This window comes from Triticum aestivum, chromosome 6D (genome assembly GCF_018294505.1).
Source record: "Triticum aestivum cultivar Chinese Spring chromosome 6D, IWGSC CS RefSeq v2.1, whole genome shotgun sequence".
Taxonomy (NCBI): domain Eukaryota; kingdom Viridiplantae; phylum Streptophyta; class Magnoliopsida; order Poales; family Poaceae; genus Triticum; species Triticum aestivum.
Window position 1 is genome coordinate 1,753,785 of NC_057811.1, and position 11,638 is coordinate 1,765,422.

At 42.2% G+C, this 11,638-nt stretch overlaps 1 protein-coding gene across 1 annotated transcript; it reads right to left on the reverse strand.

Annotated features, from left to right (window-relative positions):
- Window positions 1-5,410: 5,410 nt before the first annotated feature.
- LOC123142892 (amino acid transporter AVT1C) lies at window positions 5,411-10,335 on the reverse strand. Its single transcript, XM_044561597.1, has 12 exons — window positions 10,053-10,335; window positions 8,797-9,152; window positions 7,620-7,834; window positions 7,495-7,518; window positions 7,214-7,394; window positions 6,857-7,076; window positions 6,610-6,745; window positions 6,481-6,500; window positions 6,147-6,289; window positions 6,007-6,050; window positions 5,862-5,924; window positions 5,411-5,703 (listed from the first exon to the last, which is right to left on the reverse strand). Exons 1-12 carry the CDS (start codon window positions 10,262-10,264, stop codon window positions 5,605-5,607), a joined length of 1,713 nt encoding a protein of 570 aa, XP_044417532.1. The 5' UTR covers window positions 10,265-10,335; the 3' UTR covers window positions 5,411-5,604.
- Window positions 10,336-11,638: the final 1,303 nt, after the last annotated feature.

Genomic DNA, 11,638 nt, shown 5'->3' on the forward strand with positions numbered 1-11,638 from the left:
ATACAACGGTCAACCATGTCGTTGGTAGATCACCAGCTTTCACTATTTGGATATTGACCACCCGTGTGCATACACCTCCCTTCAATATTCCACTACCTAATTAAGCTTGTTGTTCCTTTAATGACATGGAAGAAACCGCACTTTAGTTTATTTACCAAATGGTTGGTGCACGAAAGTTCTAGATTTGTTAGCCACCCTTCTTTGTGTATATTGTTGCTCCCTTGCCGCCACTACAGAAACTACATGTCCTTGGCTTGATGTTATTTGCTTCCTCACCCAAACACTTTGTGCGCAAAAGTTATTATTATTTATTGAAACTACATACCAAACTGAACAAGAAGCACGATCATTACATAATGGCGGGCCCATGTTTGGACACTGACCACATCTACATACCTTCCACAACGTCAACCGTTCAAATCACCCCCACCACCACAACCACCATTAATTTTCGCTTATTCTTATCCTCTCAATAGTCCATGTTCTTCCTTGTTTTTTCTTGACGCATCACACCTCATTCGAAGCCATGTACTACATATGCAAAATCACATAGAGATCTTTCGGTGGTCATCGCAATCCATAGAGAGGTTGACACCTCAGGCTAGAGTGGTCACCAGAATGACCAACACCGACGGTGGAGCATGCCAGTGCCGACTACCACCTCGCTGGAGAGAGCCTTCCCAGGCCTATCGGCCCAATGTCCAACATGACCAGAACTACAATACGAATGGAAGATCACCACCACTGACATGTGACAGCATAGAGCTCAACTGCTGCTAGATCAAGAGAACACAACCACCAGATCGGTGTCGCGCCTCTTAGCCTGAGCACTGTGACTGCCTCGAGCATGCCTACCATCGCGCCTTAACCGTGCCATCACATCATCATCTCACATCAGTGCCACCGCCGGAAGCTCACGATCAAACAATTGTGCGCCATGGCGAGGCCCACACCCACGCAAAGCCGAGACGTACCCCGCGAGAGGATGAGCATCCTCGCCGTAACTGACACCGCGCGGGCTTCGCCGGTGATGCCTTTAGGCAACCACGAGGGAGAGGAGGGTATGTGACGTGGTCTTGCTTTGGCGGCACTAGGAGTAGATTGGTCTTAACTATTATGATTCAGTATTCCGCAAATTGTCCTATGTGATTTAGTAAAAAAATGTGACTACAAGTAGATTGATTAATTTTCGCAAAAAAAAGTAGATTGATCAATTACTTGTTTGGAAATGTGTCATGAATTTTCATGTTTTTTAACATGGTTGCCTTGTTTGACCCAATGAAAACAACTTGTGACATTAGTAAATGGCTTGATTGTATTTGATATGTTTTCTTGATGACTAATGAAATAACGGTTGTTTTCTGCAACATATTTACAAAAGTGTGCCATACTTCCCTCTCAAAATGTTTAGTTTGGATGTTCATGTGTAATGCTTAGTTTCAACTGATATCATGTGATGTTAAAGAACTAATACTAGAGGCATGTCCACAGGTTGATATATCTCAATCATTTTGCTAGCATCTTTGGTACACAACTCTTCCTGCAAGTTATGATGCTTAGTTTCAGCTATGATAGTTTTTATGTCATTAGATCATGCCCGCAAGTTGTTTCACCTGTTATAACTCTAAACCGGTGGGCACGAGGATGGTAGACTAGGTTATCGGTGGGGAGGACTTAGATTTAGGATCACATGTATTGAACAGATTTTAATGCCTTCTCCGATGGTTTCACAGGAGAACGATCAAATTACCCATAATTACCTAATTATGATGTAAGGTTCCTAGACATGTTGGAATAGGAGAATCGATGAAGGAGCCCCATTATGGATCTTCCAACTACATACAGAACCCATTCCTACAAAAGTAAAAGAGCTTAAACTTAGGATATTAGCTTGTCTAGATGAGCACTTTGTCGTGAGTGATATCGTCAATGCGGTGTTGCAATATCCACTACCAAGCCTGCTCATTTAATATTAATAGCTTTCTTCACTACTTGTTACTTGCAACTATCAGGTAATTCAACTCTCATTTACTTTACTTACAACTATCACCGCTGACAAAACTCCCTTATAGTTACTACTAGCTAAATACTTGCGTGTTGCTATGGAACAAAAAACATCTTGAGAGATCGAGTGGAGGTACTTTTGTTATCAGCATGTGTGTGAAGCTAAATATTTTTACCACGTCACAACAAGTGGCCATGTCCTCATCTCTATCGACCATGTCTCACCTCTCTGCATTTGTTTTTCTAGGCCTACATCTTATTCCTAGCTATAGCAAAACTAATTGGTATTTAGGTTTTACCACTGACTAAGCCAATATACATAACACTATCATTGCATATGTCATATTCATCCACTCATCATCACTCTGTTGGCATTTTGTACTAGCTAAGAGCATCAACTCATAGAGTTAGTTCCACATTTCATGTTTGCCTCTGTCCACATGAAACTACTTAGAGTCCCACTCCCCTTAATACTGATGCTTACTTTAGGTACCCTCTTGTCTACCCACTCACTACATGAAACCATTGCTTCTTGCTCCTTGAAACTTATGAGAAATAGTATGGTAAAACATGTTGGGGTGTGTTGGATTATTTATGTTCAAAGATGCTTATGTGTGAATAGCCTAACATCTGAGGGCTGAATTAGAAATTATGAAGTTTCCATAAACCCAAGTGTAAGATTTAGGGACTAATACATTAATGTGGTAAGTCGTAGGATTTAAATGCCAAATGGCAAAATTATAAGGCTATCTAGAATGGATGGTTGCCACTTTTTGTGAAATGGAATGAATAAAGAAATTTCATTAATTATCATTGTTATTTCATACTTGTTATCATGCATGAATTATGTATCAGTTTTGTTCCTCGTTTGTGCGAGGCAACAATTATATAATTAATATCCTTACTTAGTCATGTTATTTCCTTACTTATCATCAAGCATTAATTGTGTATTATTTCTTCCTTATTTGTTGGATTTATTACTAGCTTATGTACCTATGCTACTTTGGGCCAACTATTGTATGGGCCATGAGAGAGAGAGGGGGGGAGGGAGAGAGAGAGAGCATGTGAGTTGGAGAACTAACCATCACAACATGGAACATCAATTCCCCTTTAATACTAAATATTGTGTAAGATTTTCTTCCACATTTGTTGAACTTATTACATGATTCTTTGTTTGGGCTAGCTAGGATGACAAAACAATTGTATGAGCCATGCAATTGGAGGAAGAAGAACAAGTGAGGTGGAGAACAGACTATCATGACGATGACCACAAACTCCCCTTTAATAGTAAAGACTAAGAAAATCCATCTAGCTACTGTTATAGGTGTTCTTGCGAGTACACCTAAAGCTAAACTCTTATCAATATTTTGTCGCTCATATCGTGTTGTACCTAAATTTGGGTCAAATGCTTCCCAACAAAGACTACCTTGGTCCCCTTCACTTACATGTATCAAGCTTCCACATTATCCCAAATATGTTCCTCAAAAAGTCCACTATATCTACCTAATTCCATAGCAATTTGTGTTGTACTGCAATGCTTGAAGATGAATAGATCGAAAGTTTTCTCGCAAAAAAGAAAAAGAAAGAAGACACTACCTATTACATTCCATGCCTAGCATATTTCGTTTGGTTTCATCTTGGTTCGTATTGACTTGATTGCCATTTGCGTGACATTACTTTGATAAAAGAGTTATTGCTTTTGATCTCATAAATTTGACCATTATACTATACGCCTTAGGCATTGAAGACAGAGATATAATAGAATGATCACCTAGAATGCCATGGTTACTTGTCTATGTATCTATGTACCTGTATTGAACAACTACAAATGATTAGAGATAATTGTCCGTGTATACAATATTATTAATTGAGTTCTTCTGGTGAGGCATGAGAGAGAGAAAGAGAGAGAGAGAGAGAGAGAGAGAGAGAGAGAGAGAGAGAGAGAGAGAGAGAGAGAGCATGTTTTATGTAAGAACTGTAACATCCTAATTTTCAATTTGGATGTTATCACTAAGTATCATTCATATGCATCCATATTCTTCATGCATTTTGAGCTTTATTTGATTTCCCTTGTGAACCGATTCAATACTTTGTGCAACTCAATGACCACTTGAGAGAAGATACCATGACTTCTTCAAAAGTTTATAAGAAAAGAGTTGAAAGTCTCTTGAATCAATTTTGAAAGTTAGCCAAAGTGAGGTTCCAAATTTCCTTTTCCATTTATTAAAATAAAGATAAAAGAGAAGAAAATATGATTTCTTCAAAGTGGCATTAAAAGTATGGATAAAGGGTTTTGGACAAACTTTGATGCATTTGAAATTTATTTGCAAATAATTTTATTGCATATTTAGAAAGCCTAGTAAAAAGTTTATTTTAAAAAACTTTCATTTTTAGGCCAAGAAAAAGTTCACATGATTCCATATCAATAGAGAGATTTTTTTGAATTTTTGTGGAATTTTTATAGTCTATTTGCTATTTTATTTTAAACCTAAACTGTCTATTTTTATTAAATAGAAAAACTTCTGTAAAAAAGGAACTCTAGCAAACCGATCCAGGGACTAGCACAACAAGCACAGAGACTCCGATAAATTTGGGTCGGGTCGATACAAGAGCTGTGGTGAGCCCGCCAGTGGTGAACCGATGGCTATTGTCATTGTTTTGTAGTACTATACTTTGATCCTCTCTATAGTCCTTGTTCTTCTTTGTCTTTTCTTTGCACAGGACATCTCAGTGGGAACCTCACCACTCCATGAAAGGGGACATGTCTAATTATACTTGTTGCTCCCTTTCTAGCACGGAAGAAACCACACGCCATTGCCTCAATATCCTTCGGTTTATCCCGCACCATTGGCGAACAAAGTTCTAGGTTTTAATTTCACACTGAAGACATATCCCACATGCATCATATCTTCTCCATATTTGCACCCACCTTACTTGTACTTCAGTTACCCTAAGACTATTCCTAAAGCTCAACTGTTAAATAGCCGCTGCAAAATGGCCACCCATGTTCTACGTAGATCCCCGGTCAACTGATTCCATTATTTGGACAATGGTCATCTGCATACACCTTCCTGCAACCCTTGTCCTGCCCCCTCATTATTCCACGCAATTATATTTCCATTTGTTTTAATCCTCCCTATATAGCCGGCACCAAAGAAACCATGTGGCACTGCCTTAACTTTCTTTTGCATTTACATGTTATTACTCAAAATCAGCATCCAACCGTCACCATACACACCTCACTCTAAATATAATTAATCTAGAGACAAATAAAGGTTCTAGTTGCATGTTGGCAAAATTACACTCTCAATATAGATTGATGAAAAATTCAAGTAGTCGGTAATTAGCTAGCCGAACTGGGACTTTATACTGATAAAGATCCATCAACACACAAATTTAACAATAATAATGCAAAGTTATCGGGGTTGCCACAAATTTAACAGCAATACAAATTTAATCATACAACATTTATATATCGATGGACATAATTCATTGTTCGGCAAAATTTGAATCCTCCACTCTCGCTCATACATATGCTTAATTATATGTATAATAACGCGGTTGAACGAGCAATCTTCTCAATTATGTATGTAGGGAGAATCAGGTTGCGTAGTTCTGGACAATCCCGGAGAGGGATGAGTATGTCCCCACGCAGGCGCAGGTAACCCCTACGGCGATGATGAATGAGCATGTCGCAGTCTGTAAAATAGTTTTTAGTTAGGCTCCTCACCATAAATAGGTGCTTTACATAAATTTGATTGGCAATGCATCGCAATATGACTTCAGAACCTTCTCCGTTCTGCTAGATACAAGTATAGTTATAACAAAGAAATGTGACGTTGGAAATATTTGTGTACCTGATACCAAGTCGCTTTTGCCTTGAGGATGGCCAGAAAGCAGGCGCAAGGAAGAATGTAGGTCTGCAATGAAAACATATTTTAGCCTCTCACGAATAGCTTACCAAGTTGTTATCATCTGATGAAATAATCAGCGAAAACTTACCACAAGCATCGCGAATAAAGAACCAATCAGAGCCATCACAAGCGCTGTCAATTTACATGTAAAATGAACAATGGTCACTGAATGATTCAATCTATTACTAATGCTGGCATATGCTGACTAAAGAGAGCAAACTAACTTACCAAAGAAGGGAACTGACAGAGCAATGATGAGGGTTGACACCACCAGGGCTGATCTAAGCAAAATTATGTTGGAGTACTTCTGCTGGCTTCGCGGCAGCAACTCTTCCAGACTCATGGCCAGTGGGGTTATGGTCAATGCATATGTGATTCTTTGTTAAAGACATTGCACAATAATCATGAGCATCAACAAATAATTTCAGAACGTTATTAAGCGTGTAATAAAAAGATCGGCGTATATTCTAGAGAAGCATTGACAAGAAACAGAATTTCTCTATGTCTCAGTTTGGAGATTAATATCCCCTTTCAAGAGAAATAATTGACAAGCCAAGGATATTTGGTTATTGGATTTGCCACCTGCAACAAATGCCAAGAGATAAGTCAACATGATTGAGAATGAAGTTACATAAAACATACTTGCTACAGAACAAATGGATCTGAAATAATTTAGGCAAAAGCAGCTTACCGTAGCCCAGACGGCAATCTTGGAAACAACCAAATTCTCTGGTAAGTTGAGGGTGAACTGAGACTCGGTGGCTTCGCCGAACATTTTGTATCCCATCACCGCGGCGGCAGTAAACAAAATGGTAGAGAACCCAATGCTGAAATTACAGAAGCATCAAACCAAGAGTGAGTGCTGAACTTCCCAAAAAAATATATGATATGGGGCATGGATGGACTGCATATAGGTTGTCTCAAAGTGGCCAATTTACCAGGTGAAAAGAATGGAAGGAAACTGGTTGCGATTCTTCAGAGAAGAGTATATGTTTGGGAACACCCCATGTCCCGAGTAGCAGTAACCGTACAGTCCAATCGCGATAGGAATTCCCGGGAGGTTTAACGCCGTCCCTTTGTTCTCAAAGCCGACATGATCGACAACCCCAATCCAGCATAAGCAGATGACCACAAGGATTGATGCAACCACACCTCCAGCTACAAAGCACAAACAGAACAACATCGTGAGAAATGGTGTGTGCTACATGGACATGGCACTGGATGTAGCTGAACTTGATGCAGAGCATATGCACAAGCAGGATGAAAATAAAAGCAACAAGTGAATAGATTGATACCTGAAATATAGCTCAGACAGGTGAGGTCACGGAGCCAGGTGGTCGGCATGACAACAAGCGTCGTCAAGATTGCGAAGAACACATGCGAGTTTATCGTCAAGCCCCCAATGCTCAGGTGTACATTGGGAAACAACTTGGATAAATTGTCGCTTTCCAGTATCAAATACTCGATGCAGCAGGCCTGCAACAACAGATCAAGGACCGGTTAATTCGTTGCAGATTCTTTCAGATGTTGTGATGACTCTTTGGATTTAAATGGCTGGCTGGTACGGAGTACTTACATACAGTTCCACATACAGAATTATCTGCAGATAGTGAAGCCACACACAAGAAGCAGAAATAAGTTAAGTTAGCACAACAACTTTCCCTGACAGAAATCTGCCCAAACTGAAGAACTTAATCTTACCGAGATGGCTATGCGACCCGTGGTTCCAAAGGCAGCATGGCCGATATCCGGGTACGTCTGAAGGCCCTCCTTGCTGTCTAGGCAACGGCGCAGCAGCACACCGGTGTACCATGCGAGCAGAGCAAATACAACTAGTATCACGAGTCCCAGCCACCCCCCTTGCTTGATGGCATAAGGCGTCGACAGGATTCCGACACCACACAGAACATTTATTCCTGCATATATTAGAAACAAGAGCATTTTATCATAGGAATCATCAATGATGAGTAACTATTCTTCAGGTTCAATAAAATTTATCGCAGGAAAGTTGAGACATTCAGAATATAGATCCAATTAAAATAGATTACACACAGAAAAGCTTCATTGTTAACTCAGGTCAACTCCTTGGTTTGATATTTCCACATTTTCTTGAAAGGGATCATTTCTGTATAATTCCATGGCAAATGGTTTTGTCTTGAAGCAGTGGGACAGCCTGCAGATCTCGATGCGACAACATGTCACATGGTTTGGTTGTGCTGACTCATCAACCATGTGATGTCCCTATTAATACGGAAGAACAAGAAGAAAAATCGAAATGTGTGATGCGGCGCCTCAACGACGCGAATAGACAGTGCTCAATCATGCATAATTGACCACTTGGTGTACTTGATGGCCTGATTCTCTGTGCTTAAGTTAACTGCCAGCAACTCATTTTGTTAAGTAGATCTGATCAGAACATTCTAGGAGCTAATTAATAATTTCTGTCAACCTTGGGTGCTTGCTAAACTGTAAGAATGGCACAAAAAACAGTGTGATTTGTATGCAGATCCTTCAAAAATTTATGCTCTTAACTTACGGTTTGATGTTTTGGGCTAGTGTAAATTGTGTATCAGTAACCGTCAGCACGGTGCTACGGCGCGTGAAAACTCCTAACTGGGGCATCGGTACACTGAACTTGGACATCGGTCTGCTATGAACGTGTCTAGGTTCACCAAGTCTGATGTTCAGCAATGGTACATCACAAGAATATGCTGCAGTGCCAATAATTGAGGGGCCCTAGAAACACCATACGTACGAGCATTGACAATTTGTAGTCGGATTTTACCTATCGATTTACTTGTATCAACCAGCCAAATCTAGCATTTCATTTCACATTCAGAATGGGAAATTCATTCATAGCCATGTTGCAGGTGCTTACCGTTCATAGCTCCCTGGGTGTAAGAGCACTGCTGGTAGGGAGAAACCTCATGACCAACCACCAGCGGCTTCTGATCCTCGGGGATCTGCTGCAGCGACGGCTTCCTCGACGGCAGGAGGTACTGCGAGCTCTTCCGGATATCCTCATGCTGCTGTTGCTGTTGCTGTTGCTCGTCGCTTGTCGTGGGGCGTATGAGCGGCTTGACGAGGTTGGAGACGATCTCGGGGGTTTTGCCTCGGAACGAGTTGTTGAGGAAGGAGCTGTTGAGGAAGGAGTTGGACAGCCGGCTCAGCGTCGGGGTCCCCAGGAACCCCAGGCTCGGCGACTGCACGTTGCTCAGAATGTCGATCGATTGCCTGTGAAAACACAAGAGAGGAAAAAGAAAGTATTGTTAGTGACATGAGAATAAGCAGAGCAAATTGTGTGATTTTTGAGCATTGTAACAGAAGATATAGTAAGATTCAGTCCATTTATACTTGACAAAATACAGTAAGATTCAGACAGAAATGATGACTTTGAACAAAACAAAAACGCAGGGCGATGTGAACTCTTCCTGCGAAACAAAACCGTCCGAGTGAAAAGAAATCGCAATTTGGAGGGAAAAATCCAAGGAAAAGAAACAGCTGGGGAGATGATGAAGATGTGACAGGCAGGTGCTGGTCCACAGGCCTGAGCTGTATCGCCCCACCCCACCATGGGGTAACATCCTTCCAAAATAAATAATAATAATAATAGTAGTGCTTGTTTGGAGACAGGCAATGGATTGGGACTGGTTGGCAAACACAATTCCAACTTTCCCACTCTGAGGATGTATATTCACTAATTGCCACATCAGCACCATACAGATCCAGAGATGCAGAGGGGGGAACATAACAGAGCAGAACATGATGAGCATGCAGGTTGGTTTGTGCTGTCTGTCTCTCTGTCTGTCAGAAAGGTACTATTACTTGTTTCCCCGCGGAAGGCGGCGGATCGGAGCAAGCGTTTGCTTGGTAAGACTTGCGTGAACAAGACATGGTGGTGGTGCTGAAGAAACTACTGGGTAGAAGGAATGGAACGCCATGTGATTGTTGTAGCAAGGGGGGCCAAAGAAAGAAGCAGCGGCAAGTCTGAATTCTGAATCCTTGTCTTTTAACTGAATTCTGAAGGGAATTTTCAAGAAGCAGGCAGGGAATCTGAATGCTGAATTGGATCGAGTTGAAAGAAAGACATAGAGAAAGGGAGTTGAAGGAGATGGATGGAGATGGGATGATTACCTGTAGCTCTGCGGCCATTGGTTGGTGTAGGAGTTGGGCTGGCTGTCCCCGCCGCCGCCGCCGCCGCCGCGCGGGGTGGCGCACGACGACGAGTCCGACGACGACCCATCATCCCCATGGCCAACGCCGTCGCCCCTGTGGGCGGGATCCTCCTCGTCGTCGTCGTCGCTCTCGATGATGAAGCTGCGCTCCTCCCCCAGCAGGCTCCTCATCCTGCTTCTTGTCGCCTCACCGCAGCAGAGCAGAGCAGGGGAGAAGACAGGGATGGGTCTGCCTGATTGCTTTGGCCTCAAGTGTTTATATAGCCTACAATTCAAACAAAAAACAAATCCAACTTTCGCCCTAGTAATAAGGAAACCAGTAAAAAAAACCTTGGCTGTAAAAACCCTAACAATCTCAAAAAAAAAGAAAGAAATTGTAGCTCTGCCTTTTCGGTCTTGATTAAAAAGGAAAAACATTTTTGCCTCGCTGGACGGCGAGCTGTCGACGTATAAAAACATTAATTGTTGCAGTTTTAAGGAAAATACTTAAAGGCATTGGCATTGTGATTTTGTTTTAATATTTTTTGCGGGTGAAATGGCATTGTGATTTGTTAGAGAAATGCTGCTCGCACTGGTTTAGGTTGCTAGTTTTTCTCTTTTTTGATAAACACGGATGATTTCGTATAAAAATTTGCCGACCGAACGTCTCCCTCCCGTGAGATCTCTCATGTGCAGTCTCCTCCCCATCTTTTGTGTTGTGCCGTTCCGTCTCCCCTTACAGGCATTGTGAATCTCTCTTGCCCCCCTTTTCCCGCCACCCGTGGACGGTAGCAAGATACGCTGCTGACTGGCCCAGGACCCACCTACCGTCACCGATTTGGCATACTCCACCTCATGGGGGAAAGGAGAAGTGCGGAATAAAGAAAAGGCGTGAACGATACCAGAAAAGGAAGAAGAAATGTCATGTTCTGCCATCATTTTCATGTCGCCCAGGGCCGTCGACGCACTCCTGCGGAGACCTCCCTGCAAAACAAGGAGGTGAGCCTGCCACAACTGTTCATTTGGAAAGCTTTGTTTGTCGGCCTCCACTGACAGCGACAAGGAGTCCAGTAGGGGGAGAAGTCGAGGGAGGCGGCGGCTAGGGTTTGCATGAGCCCCTGGTGGCGGTTGGACCTTATACGCAAACAAAAAGGACCGGATGGGGTATAAGAGTACATTTTACACCAGGACCCTCGAAGAATCCAAATTATAGGCCACTACAGGCATTAAGGAGAAGTCGAGATCATGAAGCAAGATTATAATTCCGTCCTTATAACAGTCTGCACCACTGACTCAAGCCCATCAGCGACGGGGATGAAACCACTTGGTAAGATGGGTTGGCTACTGCTCCGTCACGTGCGGCTAACTGGATGGCAGAGAAGTAGATGGTAAGTTGCATGGAAACTGCCTCCCGTGTGGCACGACGACGGGAGGAATGAACAAAGGTGGCTTTAGAGGAGGTCGACGCTCTAGTTGGTCGTCATTCTACTAGAAGATACAACAGTGGGTCATTAGAGACCGGTTGTCGGCCACAAGAGCAAGATTCTCCCCAAAGGGAAGGGTGGT